This window comes from Podarcis erhardii, assembly GCF_964252035.2.
Source record: "Podarcis erhardii genome assembly, chromosome: 1".
Taxonomy (NCBI): Eukaryota; Metazoa; Chordata; class Lepidosauria; order Squamata; family Lacertidae; genus Podarcis; species Podarcis erhardii.
This window is the reverse complement of record NC_138497.1, coordinates 120,975,578-120,999,276: the sequence shown is the minus strand read 5'-3', so window position 1 is coordinate 120,999,276 and position 23,699 is coordinate 120,975,578. Positions and strand designations below refer to the sequence as shown.

General features: G+C 45.4%; 2 protein-coding genes and 1 long non-coding RNA gene across 4 annotated transcripts in view; all 3 read left to right on the top strand.

Annotated features, from left to right (window-relative positions):
- The window catches only part of TFPI (tissue factor pathway inhibitor), a 47,813-nt gene extending 45,083 nt beyond the window's left edge, over nt 1-2,730 (top strand). The window contains exons 8-9 of the mRNA XM_081849086.1: nt 690-872; nt 1,689-2,730. Coding sequence (XP_081705212.1) covers nt 690-872; nt 1,689-1,774 — 269 coding nt within the window. The 3' untranslated portion in view covers nt 1,775-2,730. The remainder of the gene's footprint in view (nt 1-689; nt 873-1,688) is intronic.
- Nucleotides 1-23,699, top strand: part of LOC309335783 — a 141,773-nt gene that overhangs the window by 27,714 nt on the left and 90,360 nt on the right. The gene's annotated exons all lie outside the window — the stretch shown is intronic.
- Nucleotides 21,962-23,699, top strand: part of CALCRL (calcitonin receptor like receptor) — an 87,458-nt gene continuing 85,720 nt past the window's right edge. The window contains exon 1 of one of the 2 annotated variants that reach the window (XM_081838416.1): nt 21,962-22,323. The gene's annotated coding sequence lies outside the window, so the exon portion shown is untranslated. The remainder of the gene's footprint in view (nt 22,324-23,699) is intronic. The other variant, XM_081838415.1, reaches the window with a different exon arrangement.

Here is a 23,699-nt window from a genome sequence, read left to right as displayed (position 1 = left end):
ATTCTGTCTGTTTCCAGATGATGCCACTGGGTTTTTTCCCTCCATCCTTCATTCTGTCCACGTTAATCTGCACTTTGAAAGAATACTTTTTCAGATACGTGTCTTCTTTCCAAATAACCTGCTGATAACTTAAATGCTGCACAGTTGACGAAGCCTAGCTGGGTGAAACAAGGAATTATTCTGGAATCCTTGTCTTTTTTTCTGCATGTGTCATTCTTGTTTTCTGCATGTGTCATTCTTCCAAGTTTTTTGTCTGACACCTGCATACAAGGAACGCTAGAATTCTGAAAAGCATCTTCATGTGGAACACTACAAGACCGATATAAGAATTCCACACCGTGGATATTGCCAATATAAGAACTGAATAGATTGTATTTCCTGATCAATCTGCTGGACTTTAATTTCTCATAATATGTTTTGCTTATATGATAAGTTGGTCTATAGAACCATATATTTTGATATGATATGTTGAATCGCATTTAAAAAGAATGTATATAGTTACATGCAGCCTGTTAGGTTGTTGTGTTGTTATCACTTTTGGAATTTAAGTGACAAAGGGTTTGGTAGTGTTTTGAGAACTTAAATGCAGCAAGCAGAGGAGCGCATCTTTTTAAGAGGTGCCCAAACGCAATGGGGGCAGTAACGATTTGGTGGATCCTTAATGAGCTTCTTCTTCCTCCTGTGCCCAGAGTCAGTCCTGCTCCCTTCCCTCTGTGTGATGCGCAGGGACAGAGGCCTTTGCAAAGCCAACGAGAAAAGGTTCTTCTACAATCTCACTACCGGCAAATGTCATCCGTTCAGTTACAGTGGCTGCGGCGGGAACGAAAACAACTTTACCTCTAGAAAGTCCTGCCTGCAGATGTGTAAGAAAGGTATAAACACAACAGTCTGAGGTATAAGGGTTAATATTTTCTCCTCCATGGGGGGACGGGAGTAACTATCTGATACACAAATGAAGCAGATTTAGACCTTTAAAAAATATTTATAGAAATTTGAAAAATAAACGATAATTCAACAACATTTAAAATTTAAAATTCAATTCATCAACCTAGGACTTCCCCTTCCACCCCTCCATGGTTTTCCCCAAATTCCAATTCTTGCTGCATATTATAATTATTCTATAATAAGGTTACCAGATTTTTTTCAAAGAATCCAGGGTTATTACTTTTTTTTAAAGAGGGGGGAGGAGTTATTTTTTTAAAGTTATTTAAAAAATAAGAAGTAATATCTTCTCTTCTGTGGTCTCCTCTGTGCAAATCGAAATCCTTGCACTGATGGAACAAGCTAGTTGGGTACCAGCCAACATGAGGACAGGTCCTTGTTCCGAGGGGGGGGGGTTGCAAAATAGGATTAGACAGAAGAGAGTGGGAATACAGAGCCAGGTTTAGTACATCACATCTATGGGTAGGAAAACATAAGGCCTGGGGGCCAGATCCAGCCCAATCGCCTTCTAAATCCGGCCCACGGACAGTGTGGGAATCAGCATGTTTTTACATGAGTAGAATGTGTCCTTTTTTAAATAATGCATCTCAGGGTTATTTGTGGGGCATAGGAATTCGTTCATCCCCCCCCCAAAAAAAAATAGTCTGGCCCCCCCACAGGGTCGGAGGGATGGTGACTGGCCCCCTGCTGAAAAAGTTTGCTGACCCTTGATAATTTTTCACATCTATGTTTCTTGTTCCCTCCAGGTTTCCAAGGCAGAATGAAAATTCGCCGGAAGAGAAAAAAACAAGCGAAGCTGATAGATGGGGAAATTGTCATTGAAAGGATATAGCTTCCCTTCTACCATCTCTGCCTATCATTTGCATTTCCTGCCTTATTCACACATATTATTTATCGAGATTTTATGCTGCTGCTTTTGTGTTTCTTCTTTCTCCTGTACATTTTGTAGACGGCACAAAGTGAAGCTTTCGCTGTTAAAACTAACACCGTGAGCCTGTCCTATGCTGGTTGCATAGAAATCAGTGGGACTCCCCCCACCCCACATTTAAATGTTGTCCAGTTTCCATGGTTATAAGGCTCTGATCCTGAATTTTTGTATCCTTGGTATTCCCGATTTTCGTCTTTTGATAACCCATGTTAATCTGCAGTCATGAGTAATCTACCATAATAATTGCTGCAAAGGCTATAAATTCTATTATATGGGCTTTGATAAAGAAGTGGCTTTGAAATTACTGATGTACAAAGTTAACCTATGCCTGTCTGCTCAGAAGTAAGTCCTACTGAGGACTCAAGGAAGCTTGCTTGCAAGTGCAGAGGTACCTCGGTTTACGAACTTAATTCATTCCGGAAGTCCATTCTTAAACCAAAGCATTCTTAAACTGAGGCATGCTTTCCCTAGTGAGGCCTCCCACTGCCAGTGCCCTTCCACCATTCAGCTTCCAAGGCAAAGTTAGCTAACTGGAACACCTACTTCCGGTTTTGCGGAGTTCGTTCACCGAATAGTTCGTTAACAGGGCTGTTCGTAGACCAAGGTACCACTGTAAGTATATATTGGACTGCAGCCTTGCTCCTTATTATTTCCACTATAGTGGTGACAGTTTGTGGTCAACAGATCCAAATACTAAAATTCACATCATCCCTGGCTATTGGCTGTTGCCTGTGTGACCTGGAGCAGATGTCCTGTCACTATTTTAGAAAAAAAGACAACAGGCAGAGGGATTGGTGTTTGTTAGGTTATGGAGTATAAAATTATACCTCATGTGCTTTTATAAAATAATGGCATTGCTATTGTCCAGTTTCACTTTTCTATATACTTTTGATAACTGTGTGATTCTGAAGCATTTGAATGGTATTTAGCAAAGGGAACTGGTGTCAAGGTAACGCAATAGCTTTACTAGACACTCAGGAATCTGAGCTTTCTCATGATTCGTGAATCCTTTCAACAGCTGACTGCAAAACCAGCAAAAGCTCGGAAACAAGGAGGTTTGCCAGAAGAAACAATTGTTTGACGCTCTCCACCTCATAAAACTCGATATGCCCCCCCCCCTTTTTGCTTGTAAATACTTGGTTCCATTTCTGTTTATTATGAAACTGAGTCATTAAAAAAAAATCATAACAAAGTTCTGCTTTTAGTATAATGCCCCTTGAAGATGGTTTGGAAATTGCTTCTAGTGTAAAACATGGAACGAGAACTTTGAGCAGAGCAGCAAGTTGGACTTGAGTTACACTGACCCCTTGGAAGCTATCCTGACTGCCTGTTTGCCACTAGGCCCAATTCAAGGTATTGGTTCTGACAGCCAACTGAGGCCTGTAGAGAAGGTTCTTTGCACGATCCTGCCAAAGGTTTTGGCCTATATGCAATGACCTGGCAGATAGCTGTTTCTCTGTAATGGTCCCACAATAAGGTAAACGTAAAGGACCCCTGGATGGTTAGGTCCAGTCAAAGGCGACTATGGGGTTGCAGTGCTCATCTGACTTTCAGGCCAAGGGAGCTGGCGTTTGTCCACAGACAGCTTTCCGGGTTATGTGGCCAGCAGGACTAAACCGGTTCTGGCACAACTGAACACCGTGACAGAAACCAGAGCACACGGAAACACTGTTTACCCTCCCACCATATCAGTACTTATTTATCTACTTGCACTGGCGTGCTTTCGATCTGCTAGGTTGGCAGGAGCTGGGACAGAGCAATAGCAGCTCACTCCGTCGTGGGGATTCGAACTGCTGACCTTCTGATCAGCAAGCCCAAGAGGCTCAGTGGTTTAGATCCGGACCCTGAATGACTCCCTCTTGCCATAGAAATATGGCTATTTCTTTGGCTGATGTGGTGCAGCAATAAACCTGTGAGCACATTTGCAAAGCTAAGCAGGGTCTGGTGTGGTTTCATACTGGATGGGGGACCATGTGTTGAGATGGTCTGCATTGCAGGGGGTTGGAATAGATGACCTTCACAGTCCCTTTTCCAACCCTACAATTCTAGGATTCTATGACCTTCCACCAACAGTTCAAGACATATCTCTTCATAGGCATTTGCAAGGTGAGGGTTGGCTTCGATCTGCATTCAGGGGTTTTTGGATTTGATGCTGTGGTCTGTTTTGTTTACCTAGTTGTTGAACATGTGGCTGTATGAAAGAACAAAGTGGGTCAGGGATGGAGAAGATGAGCTCCTGATGAGGCAACTGCAAAAAACTACGGGTGCATGTGGCCCTATAGATCTCAGCCAGTGTTGAATAATTAACGATTGCTCCCTTAAAGGTAAAGGGACCCCTGACCATTAGGTCCAGTCTTGACCAACTCTGGGGTTGCAGTGCTCATCTCGCTTTATTGGCCGAGGGAGCCAGCGTGCAGCTTCCAGGTCATGTGGCCAGCATGACTAAGCCGCTTCTGGTGAACCAGAGCAGTGTACAGAAACGCCGTTTACCTTCCTGCTGGAGTGGTACCTATTTATTTACTTGCACTTTGATGTGCTTTCGAACTGCTAGGTTGACAGGAGCAGGGACTGAGCAACGGGAGCTCACCCCGTCGCGGGGATTCGAACCGCCGACCTTCTGATCAGCAAGTCTTAGGCTCTGTGGTTTAACCCACAGTGCCACCCACGTCCAATTGCTCCCTTACTATCCAATAAATCAGAGGCTATAAAGCACAAGAAAACTTGTTTGTATTAAGATGTTGAATTGGATTGACTAGACAGAGAAGTTCAGTCTAGGTTTCATGCAGACTACATAAATGAAAAGTTGTCAGTATGTTCCAAACAAGTTTGTTTCTGTGTTATTTGATAGGGTGATGCTGCCCTCTGGCGGGCATTTGTGCTCATCAGAATTAGAAGGCTGATACGTGCTCATTTTAATGATAGTAATCAGTTCTGCGCAAGACAAACACGTATATGAAAATATAGTTATCAGCCTCCTACTGAGTCAGAGCCTGGTGCATTAATTCAATGTTGTATACATTGACTGGTAGTAGTTTCTCCCAACCCTATCGGGAGATCTCGAGAATTGAACAGGGGACTTTCTGCATGAAAAGCACAAGCTCCCCAACTGAGCTATTGCCCTTTCATATGTTTTGAGCACAAGGCATAATTATAATATAAAAATCATCTGGCCCACAGACACAACCATAGCTGCAGACCCACCTTGCTGTTGGGTTGGCATAGACACAGAGGCAATCTGATTCTAAGCATTTTTCCTTCCCAGTAAGTCTCAGGGACATGGGTGGTGCTGTGGGTTAAACCACAGATCCTAGGACTTGCCGATCAGAAGGTCGGTGGTTCTAATCCCCGCAACGGGGTGAGCTCCCGTTGCTCAGTCCCTGCTCCTGCCCACCTAGCAGTCTGAAAGCACATCAAAGTGCAAGTAGATAAACAGGTACAGCTCCAGCAGGAAGGTAAACGGCGTTTCTGTGCGCTGCTCTGGTTCGCCAGAAGCGGCTTAGTCATGCTGGCCACATGACCCGGAAGCTGTACGCCGGCTCCCTCAGCCAATAAAGCGAGATGAGCGCTGCAACCCCAGAGTCTGTCACGACTGGACCTAATGGTCAGGGGTCCCTTTATCTTTACCTTTATGGTAATTTATGGAGCTAATGGGTATCTAAAGCCATTTGCGCATGCAGAATGTAGGCACCCTATATATAGAAATGAGCAAACCAGCGATATTTTAGGGAGCAGGCTAGCAGGTGGGGCCCATTACTTACATCATAGGATGTAACACAACACAAAACACTGTTGCTGTATGTAGGTTTATTTTATTTGTTTTTTACCTTATATTTTGAAAATCCAGTTTTTTCCTTTATTTTTTGGGGGGGCCCCCAAAAGAGTGGGGCCCTAAGCTATAGCTTGTTTAGCTTATATGTAAATCAGGCACTGCAATGAGGGCAAGTAGCTGATGGCACAGCAAACACCTTCCTCTTGCTGAGACCACTCTTTACTGAAACACTGAATCCTTAATAGCTTCCGGATCTTACCGGGGGGGGGGGACTGGACACCACCTTCCAGCAGCAATTTCCTCACTATTGTCAGGGACTGGGCAGAGGAGGAATGGTGGAGACTGCCTCACCAGCCTGACCCTTCCAGGAAGAAGGAGACAGTTCAGAATTACAACAGGGGTTTGAGGGAGGTCACAGGTCAGAGGCAGATGAGGGGGAAAAACTGGGAAATAATGGGAGAGGAGGAGGAAGGCAAGAGCTGATGAACATGGTGTCTTTAGAAAGCATTCCAGACACACACCCCTCCCAGAAACTGGTGGGCCTTAAAAGTAGGAGAGCAAAGATCTCAAAGGCAGAGGGCACTTTTCATCTCCTGTAGCAATGACGCATGAGGAAGTGGGAGAAACGGAGGAGGGTGGAGATTTACTCGGGACAATGCCATTATTCTAAGAGGCTGTTTCCAAGCCTCTCTCTGTGACTACTGAATAAAAAGCACATGGTAAGGACTTTTCCTTGTCTTATCCATTCCTGGCAACCTCCCATGGGGTCGGATCCTCTGCCGTCTGACAACTATTCACTTCCTCAGATTTTTCAGACTTTAGACATGGACCTGTCTTCTTGTGCCCTGCAAAGTGCAGATACCCTGCCGGTCCTGGATAACAACAACGCCATCCCTGAACAGAGACCAAGTTCTAGTACAATCTGGAAATATAAGCAGTTGGCCTGAAAGCCATCAAGTCACTGAGTTGCTGTTATGTACTGAGTTGAATAGGATCCAAAATGCAGCAGTCTGATTGGTCCTAGAACAATAGGATTCAGAATGCAGCAGTATGATTGGTCCTAGAACAATGCAGCAGTATGATAGGTCCGCAGGAGCCACCCAATCCAGCTCCAGGTGGAAGTGAATCCACAACCTGATTGGCCTACAGGAGAATCCCGGAATTAGCCAATCATGTGCAGTCCATTGTGTAAATAATGTACCGTATATATAGCAGATATTGTGGGGGAACTTCCATTCCTCCTCACCACTATGAGCTGAATAAAGAGCATGAAATCCACTCTCGACTCCGAGTATATTTCAGTTGCAAAATGCTACGTTAATGCCGTGCCTGGATCCTATCCATACACATCTGGAAATCATGCTTATTGGATTCACTGAGACTTAAGGTAAAGGTAAAGGGACCCCTGACCATTAGGTCCAGTCGTGGCCAACTCTGGGGTTATGGCGCTCATCTTGCTTTATTGGCCGAGGGAGCCGGCGTACAGCTTCCGGGTCATGTGGCCATGACTAAGCAGCTTCTGGTGAACCAGAGCAGCGCACAGAAATGCCGTTTACCTTCCCGCCGGAGCGGTACCTGTTTATCTACTTGCACTTTGATGTGCTTTCGAACTGCTAGGTGGGCAGGAGCTGGGACCAAGCAATGGGAGCTCACCCCGCTGCGGGGATTAGAACCACCGACCTTCTGATCGGCAAGTCCTAGGATCTGTGGTTTAACCCACAGCACCACCCGCGTTCCTATAAATTACCATACTGTATAGCATATATTCAACCCAAAAAACAGTGACAATTTGTTGTTGATAAAGGACAGCTGGACATATAAAGGGCCCCACCATGTTCAGCAGCTTAGGGCCTCATCAAACCTAAATCTGGCCCTGCCCCCACTGGTTTGCAAGCTGCAGAGGCAAAGCCCTCATTCCGACATGAGGTAGAAAGGTGGGAAGTGTCAGAGATCAGAGACATGGTAACAAAGTTGGATAATACCGGCAGTGGCGTAGAATGGGAGGGCCACAGGGGCTTTTGGCCCAGGTGCAAAATTGTTTGGGCACAATATTACAATGCCTGGTGCTGCTTCAGTACAGCTGCATCCTTCCGTCACTGGGCTCTGTTGAAAACAGCTTCTCCATCATGCAAACCAGAAAGTGACCTCTCCAGACAACGAAACTGTTGGATCAATCCATCAACCTCTGATGGATGATTTAGTCCAGATTTAGAACGGCCTTGGTCCAGTATACCTGAAGGAGCGTCTCCACCCCCATCGTTCTACCTGGACACTGAGGTCCAGTTCCGAGGGCCTTCTGGCGGTTCCCTCACTATGAGAAGCAAAGCTACAGGGAACCAGGCAGAGGGCCTTCTTGGTAGTGGCGCCCGCCCTGTGGAATGCCCTCCCACCAGATGTCAAAGAGAAAACCAACTACCAGACTTTCAAAAGACATCTGAAGGCAGCCCTGTTTAGGGAACCTTTTAAAGTTTAATAGATTGTTGTATTTTAATATTCTGTTGGAAGCCGCCCAGAGTGGCTGGGGAAACCCAGCCAGATGGGTGGGGTATGAATAATTTATTATTATTATTATTATTATTATTATTATTATTATTATTATTATTACTTTTGCTGCATGTGTGCCAGTATCCGTACTCAGCAGAGTTGCATCTCAACGCATCTCCTTCCTTGGAAGCGTCTTTGGGGTACACACAGTAGACAATAAACACTCAGGGTCCCATAAAGATTTGGTCGAGTGTAGAAGTTTATTTGACAGGCATAAAAGCATATTGGTAGCAAATATATACAGGTGTTCACCACTGCCATGGTCAAGGCATGCTTAGTCCAACAAGAGTCCAAGACACTCTCTCTGCTTCTCTCACTGTAATATGCAAGGAAGAGACTCAGAACAAGTTACAAGAAGTCCCAAAGAACCATTGTTTATCAGTACTTCCTGTCACGGGATGCGGGTGGCGCTGTGGGTTAAACCACAGAGCCTAGGACTTGCAGATCAGAAGGTCGGTGGTTCAAATCCCCATGACGGGGTGAGCTCCCGTTGCTCGGTCTCTGCTCCTGCCAACCTAGCATTTCGAAAGCACGTCAAAGTGCAAGTAGATAAATAGGTGTTTCCGTGCACTGCTCTGGTTCACCAGAAGCGGCTCAGTCATGCTGGCCACATGACCCGGAAGCTGGCCAATAAAGCGAGATGAGCGCCCCAACCCCAGAGTCGGTCACGACTGGACCTAATGGTCAGGGGTCCCTTTACCTTTAGCTTTACCTCCTGTCACACTGCACTTGTCCAAAGAACAGTTCCCACAGAAAACGTCCTTGCATAGACAAGCATGTGTGTGTGAGAGAGAGTGAGAGAGAGAGAAAGAGAGAGAGAGAGAGAGAGAGAGAGAGAGAGAGAGAGAGAGAGAGAGAGAGAGAAGCTTTAAAAAGCCCTTTAAAACATATTTTGTTATAGCAGCTTACTTCTTTTGTCATTTGTATGATCACCATAATAGCGAGGAGAAATAAACATTACATTGGAAACCGTAGGGGGACAGACTCCATTTCTTGTTTAGTCAAGAATTCTTAGCATGTAGGGCCGGCTGGTGTTCTGTAAACTTCAGCTGGCCTCTGGATTCAGGTTTCAGCTGAAATACCAAATCCTGCTCTCCCTGCTCATTCACTCCTCTTCTCAAAGTAGGCTCAAAGGGCCTGGTTAAATTGCAGCTGTTGGCACATCATATGAGCGCTTTGCCTTAAACCCGATCAGATGTGAACTCTGGAAGAATTAAGACAAACATTTCAAAGAGGATGCTTGCATACAGAGAAGCAAATATTTGTCCTAGGTGTGGTTGGGGGAATTTGACTGAATCCTTTGTGAAATGATGGCTTTCAATGCTATACAACATGTTCCCCTGGGAGCAGGGATGGGTGATTCTGCTCATTTCAGTTTCTCCCTCTTTCTCATTTTTGCAGGCTTCTTTTCCCCCCATTTCCACATCCTTTTGCGATTAAATGTCATCTTGAAAATCCCCCCAGCATTTTTGTGTGAATTTCTCCTAATATAATATGATTTCTGTTTGCAGTTTCCCCTATTGGGGATTTTATTTTCATCCACATATTACTTGGCTAGAGAACTGTGAAATTCAGAGAACTGTGAATTTTGGAGGATGGGTGTATTTTGGTTCACATGTTTCAGAAAGTGTGAACAAGGTATGTTTGCCTTTAAATGAAAACTGAACTGAATTTCTCCCCCATTGCTACCTGGGGGCAAGTCCCACTGAACTCAATCGTCTATTATTATTATTATTATTATTATTATTATCATTAGTCACTTCCTCTTGCCCCTGGGTCAACTCAAAGTGGCTTTCAACCAAACCACATAACTTCTGAGAAGACATTTATAAGATAGCACTGTGAATTATTTTTTAAAAACCAATCTGGATACCTTAATTGGGAAGTGAAAATGTGGAGTATGTGGATGTACACAAGGTTTGGCTACATGCTAAAGCATTTGTGTGGCTGCATCAGCGGCGTTGAATGAGCAGAAGATTGCAGAACATCTAGAGAACCACAGGTTTCTCACCCCTCTTCTAATGTCTCTTGACCCTGGACAGCTCTTAAGGAAGTGCCGACTGCTGTGTATGTTAAGGTTCAGATTTGTTTGATTCCACAGGGAAAGGTTAGGCAGAAACTGTTGGACTCCCAACATCTGGAAGCCCCGAACCACGTTGGCTACCCTTGTATTAAACTAACATGTCCTTATAATTTATCTTCAGCAACTGGAAGGGAAAAAAAAAAGCAACATGAAAAAGCCAGCCTGCATTTTGAATAGGAATAGACTCAACCTCTCAATGGGTTATCCCTGGTCAGTATCCCACAGAAATCTCATCGGCTCATTTTCCACAGATGTTGCACCTGTTTGATGGTCTTCCTGTGGAGGCCTGACCTTCTGCTCCTTGGTTTCCATGATGGTAATGCCAGTCGCTCTGCTAAGCTCAGCTGTTACGCCTAATCACCCACAGTGTGCAATGTTTGCTAGTTTTAGAATAGCAGAGATGTGAATATTGCCTCTCCAGAGCAGGAGTAACCCTATGGACTGTAAGCTCATTTGCTCAAAGCCACCATGACTTCAGGCTGCCCAGGTTCAGATGTAGACAATAGATAGAATTGGCACAAGGCAAGTTTCTACGTTCCATGTGAGTTGCCGGGGATTTGACCCTTGGGGTTTCTTTGAACTCTACAATTCTATGATTCTAAGGTGGAATCTACACGCATATTTAAAAAACGCTGCGAAATGCTTTAAAAAAAAGTTTCGAAAACTACATTTAATTTGGCATAGCTCACTATCGCCATCTAGTGTCACATTTGTATATTGCACTTTGCAACACATTGAAAATGTTTTGTTTGCAGCTGTATAACGGTAAAAGTAAATAGGTAAAGGGACCCCTGACCATTAGGTCCACTCATGGCCGACTCTGGGGTTGCGACTCTGGGGTTGCGGCGCTCATCTTGCTTTATTGGCCGAAGGAACCGGCGTAAAGCTTCCAGGTCATGTGGCGAACCAGAGCAGTGCATGGAAATGCCGTTTACCTTCCCACCAGAGTGGTACCTATTTATCTACTTGCACTTTGACGTGCTTTCGAACTGCTAGGTTGGCAGGAGCTGGGACCAAGCAACGGGAGCTCACCCTGTCAAGGGGATTCGAACCGCCGACCTTCTGATTGGCAAGTCCTAGGCTCTGTGGTTTAACCCACAGCGCCACCCACATCCTGCGCAGCTGTATAAAGGTAAAGGTAAATAGCTGACTCCTAAGTCAGGCCAGAGAGCAGTTTCAGATACTGATCTTAATGCTCAGGTAAGCTCCTCAGGGTACAGCTGGCAAAACACGGGGCAACAACAGCCATTAACCCCTCATTCAAGAAGCTGCGTAAAAGATATAGAAGCTGCGAAACAGCCTGCTGGATATGAAGGGCAGATCAACAGCTGCAAATGTAGGAGGTGATATATGGAAAATAACACATTTTGTTGAAATGGTATAGTGCAACTGGGGTTCCACCGTTAATTATATGTCAATCACTGCTTTCTCTCCATCTTTCCTTTTTGTAATGAAAGGCTGTGAACATCATTTATTTCCTTTCAGTTCCATCAGCCAGTATGCTGGAAATAGATGATGACAGAACATTCCGTAGCCTGGTGAATAATTGCTGTAAGATGGAGTTTACTTTGAAAGCTTTTTTTGCTAAGAATCGACTGTCTCAAGCTCGCACTTGGTGACATGAGCGACGATGACACATGCTTTTAAAGCTGTTGTGTGACGGAAACGCTCTATTTCTATAACATGCAATACAAAAGAATGGTGGGCTGTAAAGAAAAGAAAAAGTCCCATTCCCGCCCCCCCGGCCCCGCCCCCCATTTGTGGTGGTGTCTTAAGAATGTTCTTCTGCCTAGCTTTTAGCTTGACGTATATGAAAACATGTGGGGCTTCTTTTGGTTTAGGATGCCTTTGGGGACCAAGGAAATAAAAGAAGCGCAGGGGGGGAAACTGTGCTTGCCTCCTAGCAATTAGCTCGTGGGATTTGAAAAGAAAAGTCTGCAGCAAATCTCTAGGTAAAGGTAAAGGTACCCTGCCCGTACGGGCCAGTCGTGTCCGACTCTTAGGGTTGTGCGCTCATCTCACTTAAGAGGCCGGGAGCCAGCGCTGTCCGGAGACACTTCCGGGTCACTTGGCCAGCGTGACGAAGCTGCTCTGGTGAACCAGCAACAGCGCAGCACACGGAAACGCCGTTTATCTTCCCGCTATAAAGCGGTACCTATTTATCTACTTGCACTTAAGGGTGCTTTCAAACTGCTAGGTGGGCAGGAGCTGGGACCGAAAGACGGGAGCTCACCCCGCCGCGGGGATTCAAACTGCCGACCATACGATCGGCAAGTCCTAGGCACTGAGGTTTTACCCACAGCGCCACCCGCGTCCCTAGCAAATCTCTAGCTAGGCACAATCCACCGTGAGCACATTTGGGGCCTGCAACTTGTCTTGGTCGTCGTCCAGTCATTCCTCATCATTCTTGGTCTCATTCTGTCAAATTCTGCTCTGCCTATTTTCATGCCCAGCTGAATGTTGGGGGCTGAAAGTTGTGAGGAGATTCCTAGTCCTGTCACAGAGCTACAATGCCCAGGGTTCCCTGTAAAGAGCAATTGATTGTTAAACCACTCTGGGAATGGTAGTTCCACAAGGAGAATAGAGGTTTCCAAGCAACTTTTAGCACCCTTAACAAACGACACTTCCCAGAATTCTTTGAGAGGAGCCAAGTCTGCTTGTCTTGTGATTATTGAAGAAATAAACCTATGCTGCCAATTCTATATTCTCAGAAATTATATAATGAATGTTTAAAGGTTAATCAGGTTTTGGTTTATATCACCAGTGAATGTATGTAAATACACCAAAATCTTGAGGGAGAATTTCCTGAAGAAAGAAATTAAATATTGTAGCTTAAGCCAAGAAGAAATATAACATATAGACTGTAAGTATAGATTTTTGCACTTGTCTGTTCAGATATTATTTAGAAATCTTGTTTAAACACTAATAAGTTTTGGTTTATACCACCAGTGAATGTTTATAAATATATCGAAATCGTGAGAGAGAATTTACTGAAGAAGCCTGAGACTCTTCATGGGCGAAACAGGTGACAAACGCTGGCACCCTGTCTAATTCTTGTGCGTAACATCACCAACACTTTGTTTGATCAAACTTATCTTCATTGATATCTAACCCTTGAGTGCAACATCGCTGACACTTCGTTTGATCAAACTTACCCTTTTTGATATTTACAGGAGCCTGGCTAAAGGAACCTTAAAGACTGAATCTTCCTTTTGGACACAATTTGAATGAGTTTTCTGTTTGTGGCTTCTGTAGTAGATCTTGTACATTGTTTTCTCAAGTTTTGGATTATTAATATAAGTTTTAGAACGTAGAATGGTTTGGTAGTGTTTTGTGTGCCGCTTATGTGCTATTTGTCTTGTGATTATTGGCATGGTTTTAATAGATTTTGGGATATGTATATAGTTCTAATTATTTCAATGTTTTTATTGATATTATTGATTTTTAATTGGTTTATTCCTATGTTTTTAGAGGTTCTTATTTTCATTTGCAAGCTGCATTGAGAACAAGGCAGGTTATAAATAAATACAGTAGTACCTTGGTGGTTGAATGGCTTGACTCCCGAACAAATCAGCTCCCGAACGCCACAAACCCGGAAGTAAGTGTTCCCATTTACGAAGTATTTTTGGAAGCAGAATATCTGATGCAGCTTCCGATTGTGTGCAGGAAGCTCCTGCAGCCAATCGGAAGCCGAGTTCTGGTTTTCGAACAGACTCCCAGAATGGATTAAATTCAACAACCAAGGTACCATTGTATATTATAACAATTATAATAATGACTGCTTAAAGTGATATCACAGTATGGCATGAATGTGAATTTAAAAAGAAGATGGTGGCACAAGCCTGGCAGCAAACTGGTTTATTATTCACTGATTTTGTAATATATTTTTTATCCTACCCTTCCTTAAAGGAGCTTTCCTCCGCCTCTAGTCTCATAACAAAATTGTGTGGTTAGGCAAAGCTTAGAGAGAGAAAGCCCATGTTCAAGGTCACTTCATGCCACAGCTGAGTGGGAACTTGAACTCAGATCTCCCTGGTCTTCGTCTTGTCACTCTATCCATTACTAGGGCTGCCATATGTCCAGGATTTCAGCAGCAGGATTGAAGTTCAGGGGAAAATGTGGCAAATTGGTATGTTTTTTTTTTGGGGGGGGGAGCTCAACTGTGGGGTTTGTCATTTTGAAATATGGGAACCCGATCCAATACCCTGTAATAAACAACTTCCTTCCTTCCTTCCTTCCTTCCTTCCTTCCTTCCTTCCTTCCTTCCTTTTAAAGACTTCCTTTATCCTGTATCTGGCCTCCTTATTTACTTCTTATAAACTGTTTCCTTTATGAATAATTATTAAGATTTTTCTAATACCAAACTGGGAGGGGTGGCTAACACCCCAGAGGACAGGAACACACTTCAAAACGACCTTGATAGATTAGAGAACTGGGCCAAAACAAACAAGATGAATTTTAACAGGGAGAAATGTAAAGTATTGCACTTGGGCAAAAAAAAAAAAAATGAGAGGCACAAATACAAGATGGGTGACACCTGGCTTGAGAGCAATACATGTGAAAAGGATCTAGGAGTCTTGGTTGACCACAAACTTGACATGAGCCAACAGTGTGACGTGGCCGCTAAAAGAGTCAATGCAATTCTGGGCTGCATCAATAGGAGTATTGCATCTAGATCAAGGGAAGTAATAGTGCCACTGTATTCTGCTCTGGTCAGACCTCACCTGGAGTACTGTGTCCAGTTCTGGGCACCACAGTTCAAGAAGGACACTGACAAACTGGAACGTGTCCAGAGGAGGGCAACCAAAATGGTCAAAGGCCTGGAAACGATGCCTTATGAGGAACGGCTAAGGGAGCTGGGCATGTTTTGCCTGGAGAAGAGGAGGTTAAGGGGTGATATGATAGCCATGTTCAAATATATAAAAGGATGTCACATAGAGGAGGGAGAAAGGTTGTTTTCTGCTGCTCCAGAGAAGCGGACACGGAGCAGTGGATCCAAACTACAAGAAAGAAGATTCCACCTAAACATTAGGAAGAACTTCCTGACAGTAAGAGCTGTTCGACAGTGGAATTTGCTGCCAAGGCGTGTGGTGGAGTCTCCTTCTTTGGAGGTCTTTAAGCAGAGGCTTGACAACCATATGTCAGGAGTGCTTTGATGGTGTTTCCTGCTTGGCAGGGGGTTGGACTCGATGGCCCTTGTGGTCTCTTCCAACTCTATGATTCTATGATTCTATGATTCTAATTATAACTTAAATAGCCACAAAGTCTCCTGCAGACATTAATTTGAAACAAGTCCAGGTATGTATTTTAGGGCACTGTTTTGTGAAGTATTCTCTGCATTTTCCTCATGCTTTTTGAAACTCTTGTCTAGTGTGATCTAGCCAGTTCAATATACTCTAAAAGACAGAGCTGGAACTTTAACCAGAATTGATGGGGACTTAAAAAAAAAAAGTTTTAGTAGAGTAGGGGTCGGCACAAAAAGGGAGGCGAGAAAGGCAGAGATTTGGCTGGAGGAGAAAATGAACATTTTCAGCTGTCAGGGAGCATATATGGAAATGTAGCAGAAGCAGCAAAGACATTTTCTTCTTAGAACTGGAAGCTGGAAAACCCAGTAACCAGGGCAGAAGTCCCAAGTGGGCAAGGCCCCAGGACAAGGCCCCAAGTGGAAAGGAGCAGAATTCATCCCAAAGATGAAGAGGAGGAAACATTTTGAGGGTGGACTTCAGCATGAAAGGTGTCCTTGCAATCATACGATAAAATGAACTCCTTGGAGGGCTATTTATCTTTTCATCTTTTTAAACACCACCTCTATAACACTAAGAAGTGCAGTTCCCAATACAGGTTTTTCAAACAGATCTGAGAGGAGCACCACTGGAAATTACGCTTGGTTAATATTACGGTGGGGACACGGGTGGCGCTGTGGTCTAAACCACTGAGCCTCTTGGGCTGGCCAATCAGGAGGTCGGCGGTTCAAATCCCTGTGACAGAATGAGCTCCTGTTGCTCAGTCCCAGCTCCTGCCAACCTAGCAGTTCGAAAGCTCACCGGTGCAAATAGATAAATAGGCAGTGCTGCACCAGGAAGGTAAACAGCGTTTCCGTGTGCTGCTCTGGTTTCCATCAACGGTGTTTGGTTGCACCAGAAGCGGTTTAGTCATGCTGGCCACATGACTAGAAAAAACTGTCTGCGGAGCCAACAAGCGCCGGCTCCCTCGGCCTTTAAAGCGAGATGAGCACCACAACCCCAGAGTCTTTTGTGACTGGACTTAACTGTCAGGGGTCCTTTACCTTTTTTAAAAAAAAATATTACGGCAGCAATTCCGCTCCTCCCACCCTCCAAATTGTTGAGCTTTCTGATTGACTTATCTAAGATCCAGGACAAAGAGCAGCCTTTAGGAAATTCCCCTCAGACATCAATTCTACTTTTGAAATCCCGGTAATGTCTAGGGAAATCTGGATGTATAGCAGCGCTGTGTATCGAAAGGTGGCTGGTTGGTGCTTAAACACTAGAGGTCAGCATCATACAACAGACCAATTCTTTTTCTGCCTTGCTTTAACCTTCATCCAAACCAAACCATACTTTCAAGCCCCTTCTCTGATCCCTTTATTCCTGGTTTCATGATATGAAAAATCCAAGCCTTATAGGGTGCATATTATTTTTACTTTACCTCATTTTCATTTTTCAGCTAATTCTGGTTGCAACTCTCTGATTTGTAACTGGTTTTAACGATTGGATTTGCAATGCTGTTGTCTGATCATTTTCTTCTATCTTATCAGTGCTGGGTTTACGTATAAGCTAAAGAAGCTATAGCTTAGGGCCCCAAGAGCCCCCCCCCAAAAAAAATACTTTAAAGGGAAAAAACCTGGATGTACATTTCTAAAATGTAAGATAAAAAAACAAATAAAATAAAATCTACATACAGCAACAGTGTTTTGTGTTGTGTAGGCTCCTAAGATGTAAGTCATGGGCCCCGCCTGCTAGCCTGCTCCCTAAAATTTGCTCATTTCTATATACAGGATGCCTACATAAAGTATGTATTTTATGACAGAATACATATTTTGTTATGTGCAAATGGCTTTAGATACCTATTAGGTCCATAAATTACCATATAGCATACATTCAACCCAAAAAACAGCGGCAATTTGTTGTTAACCAACGACAGCTGGACATATAAAGGGCCCCATTACCTTCAGTAGCTTAGGGCTTTATCAAACCTACGGTATATCCAGCCCTGTATATTATTGTGAACATCTTCCTTTTTTAAAAAAAAGAAATGTGGCATAAAATAACTGTTCAAATTTCCCAGTCCATTGCTTTGCAGAGCTGATAGTCCTGTGAAGAGAGGCAGGGCTTATCCATCAGAGCACTGGGTCTCTTTAAGCTCATCCTGAAGGAATCTGCTGATATTTGCTGGCCTCTGTCTAGCTTTAAGCACCTCTGAGTTCCAAAACGTTGGGGTCACCACCACCAGGTTTCTAGACCCAGAGGACAAAGACATGACAGGGAGGGAAACAGGGGAGAGGTTAGGTAGAACGACAGCAGCATTGAAGCTGCGCCTCTGCAGCAACTAGAGGTTGCCAAGAGATTTGCACAGATTGTATTGCTCCGGCATTCTCAGATGCCATGGATCTGCCTCCTTGGCCAAGAATTTTGCACATTTCCAAAGAGGTGCTTCAGAGCTGCAACTGAACCATGGGGGATGCTCCCACCGAAAGGTCTTTCCGTGCGTGCTAAAAATAGGTGCAATATGGTATGGGGATTCCCTGCAGGGCTGAGACATCTTCTGCGTGAGGCAAATCTGCAGGCAGGCTGAGATCCACCCTGGGCTTGCGAGGGCTTATGTGCATTTGACACAATGGCAGACCGATCCTATGTGTGTTTATGGGGGGCAGGATCCCAAATAGGTATACAGTGGTACCTCGGGTTAGAAGAGTTTGGATTTGATATTCCGCTTTATCACTACCCGAAGGAGTCTCAAAGCGGCTAACATTCTCCTTTCCCTTCCTCCCCCCCCTCCCCAATAACAAACATTCTGTGAGGTGAGTGGGGCTGAGAGACTTCAGAGAAGTGTGACTGGCCCAAGGTCACCCAGCAGCTGCATGTGGAGGAGCGGGGAAGCGAACCCGGTTCACCAGATTACGAGTCCACCGCTCTTAACCACTACACCATGCTGGGTTAAGTACTTAATTCGTTCCGGAGGTCCGTTCTTAACCTGAAAATGTTCTTAACCTGAAGCACCACTTTAGCTAATGGGGACTCCTGCTGCTGCCGCACCACCAGAGCACGATTTCTGTTCTCATCCTGAAGCAAAGTTCTTAACCCAAGGTATTATTTCTGGGTTAGCAGAGTCTGTAACCTGAAGTGTATGTAACCTGAAGCGTATGTAACCCGAGGTACCACTGTACTAGGAACTAAATCCCACTAGCTTCTGTGAGAGTGACTTACGCAGCCTAAAAGACCAAAGCAGATCTGAGGACGGTCACATCTTTCTTTGCTGCTCAGTTCCTTGTAAATTTTGAACCATTTCGGCAAAGCATGTGTGTGTGTGTATTTAGGGGTCTGAGGGATTAAATTTTCTCTTTAGAGAGAGACAGGTCAGTTAGGCTAAGAGTACTCAATCAATTTTATCATATATCGCCAAAGGCCTTTACAATGGATGGCAGAGAATTAAAGGGAACTTTAATCTAAAACCCTACAATGTGACCTATAGCAGATAACATAAAAAGAAATTTACAACATTAAAACTTAAGACTGGCATGCATTCACATAGCTGGAACGGGGCTTCTTGGCTGTCAGCACAAATTTGGCTACCTGGTGTATAGTATATAGATGTTTGTCTGCTAGGAGTTGAACTCTCACTTCCAGTGTGAATTGACCTAGAAACCAATGAAGAATTGGCAATATAGATTTTCCTTTGGGCAATGCATACAGGGGGGAAATCAGCAGATAGTTTGTGATGTCCTCTACCTGATTACATCCATATATACATTTGCGATCCATATGGGCAGTGCCAGATTTACGTATAAGCTGAACAAGCTATAGCTTAGGGCCCCACTCTCTTGGGGCCCCCAAAAAATTTAAAGGAAAAAAAACCAACTGGACATTTCCAAAATATAAGATAAAAACACAAATAAAATATAATCTACATATAGTTAGAGCTTAATAATTGTTGTTGTTGTTGTTTAGTCGTTTAGTTGTGTCCGACTCTTCGTGACCCCATGGACCAGAGCATACCAGGCACTCCTGTCTTCCACTGCCTCCCACAGTTTGGTCAAACTCATGCTGGTAGCTTCAAGAACACTGTCCAACCATCTCGTCCTCCGTCGTCCCCTTCTCCTTGTGCCCTCCATCTTTCCCAACATCAGGGTCTTTTCCAGGGAGTCTTCTCTTCTCATGAGGTGGCCAAAGTATTGGAGCCTCAGCTTCAGGATTTGTCCTTCCAGTGAGCACTCAGGGCTGATTTCCTTAAGAATGGAGAGGTTTGATCTTCTTGCAGTCCATGGGACTCTCAAGAGTCTCCTCCAGCACCATAATTCAAAAGCATCAATTCTTCAGCAATCAGCCTTCTTTATGGTCCAGCTCTCACTTCCATACATCACTACTGGGAAAACCATAGCTTTAACTATACGGGCCTTTGTTGGCTATTAATATACTTCTTCTTAACTGTATTTCAGTTCAACAATTACAACAATTGCTTTGATAAAATACATATTTTGCTATGTGCAGATAGCTTTAGATACCTATTACGGCCATAAATTACCATGTAGTAGGGCTGTCCAACAGGTCGATCGCAGGGTGCTCCTGGTCGATCCTGGGATCCTCCCCCCCCCCAAGCTTTTCAACCCAAAAAACAGTGACAAATTGTTGTTGGCAAAGGACAGCTGGACATATAAAGGGCCCCATTACCTTCTGTAGCTTAGGGCAGACACAGGCAAACTCAGCCCTCCAGATGTTTTGAGACTACAACTCCCATCATCCCTGACCACTGGTCCTGTTAGCTAGGGATCATGGAAGTTGTAGTCCCAAAACATCTGGAGGGCTGAGTTTGCCTGTGCCTGGCTTAGGGCCTCATCAAACTTAAATCCGGCCCTGCATAGGGGGCATTCTCTGGTATCTCCCCTCTAAATATGCTGAGGGCATCTGTTGAAACCTTAGTTCTAGAAAGGCCCTGCATTGTTGTGAGGGCAGAATTTCAAGATAATGGGGCTTTGAGTGTTTGGTCTCAATCACTCAAGAGTACTAAGTGTAGCTTTATCCAGGAATTGGATAAAAGGAAGTGCTGCTTAATGATGCGTTTACTCCATCACAGAACGCACAAGCATAGCCATTCAAGCATATACCCAGTCTAGACCCTCATGATGACTTTGTCTTCACATTACCCCTGCGAGAGAGGTTATGCTGAGTGCCTCAAGTCACTCCATGAGTTTCATGGCATGTATACGCAAATGGTAGCTTGGGCATAGCCACATCCACACCAGACATTTTAAGACTTCCTGGCAACCATAGTTGGTTAAGGGAGCTGGGAATTGTAGTTCTGGCTGTGAGAGGCAAATTGCAGCTCCTGTGATTCTTGGTGGAGGGAATCCATGTGCTGTAAATGTGCGATGTGGCTGGGAAAACACTGTACAGGGGTACCTCGGGTTAAGTACTTAATTCGTTCCGGAGGTCTGTTCTTAACCTGAAACTGTTCTTAACCTGAAGCACCAATTTAGTTAATGGGGCCTCCTGCTGCCGCTGCGCCACCGGAGCACAATTTCTGTTCTCATCCTGAAGCAAAGTTCTTAACCTGAAGCACTATTTCTGGGTTAGCGGAGTCTGTAACCTGAAGCCTATGTAACCTGAAGCATATGTAACCTGAAGCATATGTAACCTGAGGTACCACTGTAAAGGAACGAGTAACCTGCTCAGTACAGACTTCAAGCATCTGCTTTGACTTTTGAGGCAGGGTGGGGAATCACATGCAATTCAATCAGAGGCCTCTCCACATCATATTCTGAACCCCAGCAGTAATCCAACACTCTAACCACTACACCACACTGCCTCTCCTCTGTTGCACCTCCATGCCCCACTTAAACCAGAGTAATGCAGTGGCATCAAGCAAGAGCCAGGGAGTCTCCAGGTTCCAATTCTCCCCTGAAGTTTGCTGGGTGACCTTGGGTCATGCACAATCACTGTGCCTAAGCAGCCTACCTCCTGGGGTGGTTGTGAGGGTCTGCATGTTGCCTTGAGCTCTATGGAAGAAAGGCAGGATGCAATGGAGAAAGGGAGGCTGCAAGGGGATTTATGACAGCTTTCCACCTTTGTTGCCTTGAGAGCCTGTGTGATCTAACAGTTAAGAGGGTCGGGGGGGGATCCTGAGGGTCATCTAGCCCAACCCCAGCTTCACACAAGGTTTCCCATCCAATCTGAAACCACACCGGACCCTGCTTAGCTTTGCAAACGTTCCAGCGGCTTTCTTGCTGCACCACTCCCGTTTTCTACGCCTCCTAGGTGGAGGGATCTCGCTGTCCCGCGCCTCACTTCAGCTCCTGGGTGCGCGCAGGCAATTTCAGGACGGTCGGCTAAGAAAGGTGGGAAAAGCAGCAACAAGCAGCAGCCCTGAGCTCCTACCGAGAGCGCGTCTCCGGGAAGAGAAAAAGAGCGGCGCTTGGCTTGCCAAGAAAGTAACCCAATCCTCCCGGCGGGCGGGGTCTGGGACTGATGTAACAGGAAACGGGGATGTTTCCTTTGCGCTGCGGATCGCTTACAACCGGACCACGCTCGCCAGTCCCTCCTCAGACCCAGCCGCCTCCTCCGGAGGGCAGAGCGCAGCAGAGCCGCCTCCCTTCGCCCCATCTCCCAACTTGGATTGTACCTGCCTCTCTTGATCGACTCCTTTGTTGTGCGCTTCGACTCCGCTTCGCATTTGTCTTTTTGGAGTGTGTGTGTGTGTGTGTGTGTGTGTGTGTGTGTGTGTGTGGAAGGGGGCAAAGCTGTCTCCGAAACGAAGAACCCACCGAGAGTTGGACGCACATCCGATCGCCTTGCCTACGGTGCCGCTGGGAGGAAGAGCTTTTGGGTGAGCATCGATCCTAATACAGATCACTCTTGATCCACGCGCGCGAGAGGCAATCGCTCCCGCTGGCGAAGTTGGGGGCTCCCCGCGCGCGTGTGGTTTGCACAAGCCGTGGAGAGGAACTTTATTTGGAGGGAGGGAGAGGGGAAACCCCTTTGTTCGAAAGCGCGCCTCCGTGTAGGGGTGAGAGAGGTGGGACCACACGCAACTCGGGGCTTCGCCGGCTGCGCGTAAAGAGACAGACCCCAAGTTGGCAGCAAGCGACACCGGGGCGCACCCGGTTTCGCCTTGGGGAAGTGCAGAAAATCCTCCGGGCGCCTTCGGAGTTTTCAGAATCCCTCTGGAGCAAAGTCCGGCGTGGAAAGCAGGCGGCTTTGGGCAAAGCAGGGGCGAACGGAAGAAGAGGACGAGGGCGATGCCGGCGCTGCAGCCGCGCTCGCCTCGGTGCCGTTTCGGTGGCTGAATCGGCGCGAGGGTTTGCGCGCATTGCGAGCTCCTTCGCTTGTAGGAAAGGGTGGCGTGGAGAGAGACGAGCGCGCGAAAAGGCATCCCCGGTAGCCCTTTGCTGTTCGTGTCAGATCAGACTCAGGGCTCTAAACCTGCGCGTCCTTACTTGGGAATAAGCCTCGTTGCTCTCAGTTGGGGCTTCCTTCAAGTAAACGGGAGGAAGCTTGTTCTGGAAGACCCACAGAGATCAGTGGGGCTCTTTCCTATATAAGGAGACACAGTTGAGGCCATGCGCTATGGCACTTGTGCCTGAGTAGGCTTAGCATCGTTATTAGCATTCAGGGAAGTTTTTAGTGTGTGATTTTGTATTGCACTTTTATTGTTTTTTTTGTTGGGAGCTGCCCAGAGTGGCTGGGGCAATACAGTCAGATGGGCATCATATTTATAAATTGTTGCTGTTGTTTGTATATCACCCTACACCTGTAGATAAAGTTCAATACCTGGTACTAATCACATTTGCATCCAGATGTTGCTATTTCTGATTTTATGTATGAATAGCCTAGGTCCCGAATCCAGCCGGCTTTGCTATTTCCAGGAAATATGCTTTAAGATCCATAGCCTTGTTTGCTGCTACCAGTCCTTTAGGTGCCAATGTGCCTAGAATTTCTGCCCAGGGCTGCAATTCTGCGCACACTTACCTGGGAACAAGCCAGATTCAATTTGGTCACTCTTCTGAGTAGGCATACATTGTTTGAATCGGACTGCCTGGTCGCAATCCCAAGCAATTGGCAATCCCACACTGAGTGAGAGGACTTCTGAGTAAGCCTGGTTAGGACTGGGGTATTAGCGGGTCATGTGTTCACCACAAACACTGCCGCTTTTTCTCCTTCAGCCTCAAAACCATTGGAGCCGTGAAAATGTGGAAGCGTGTG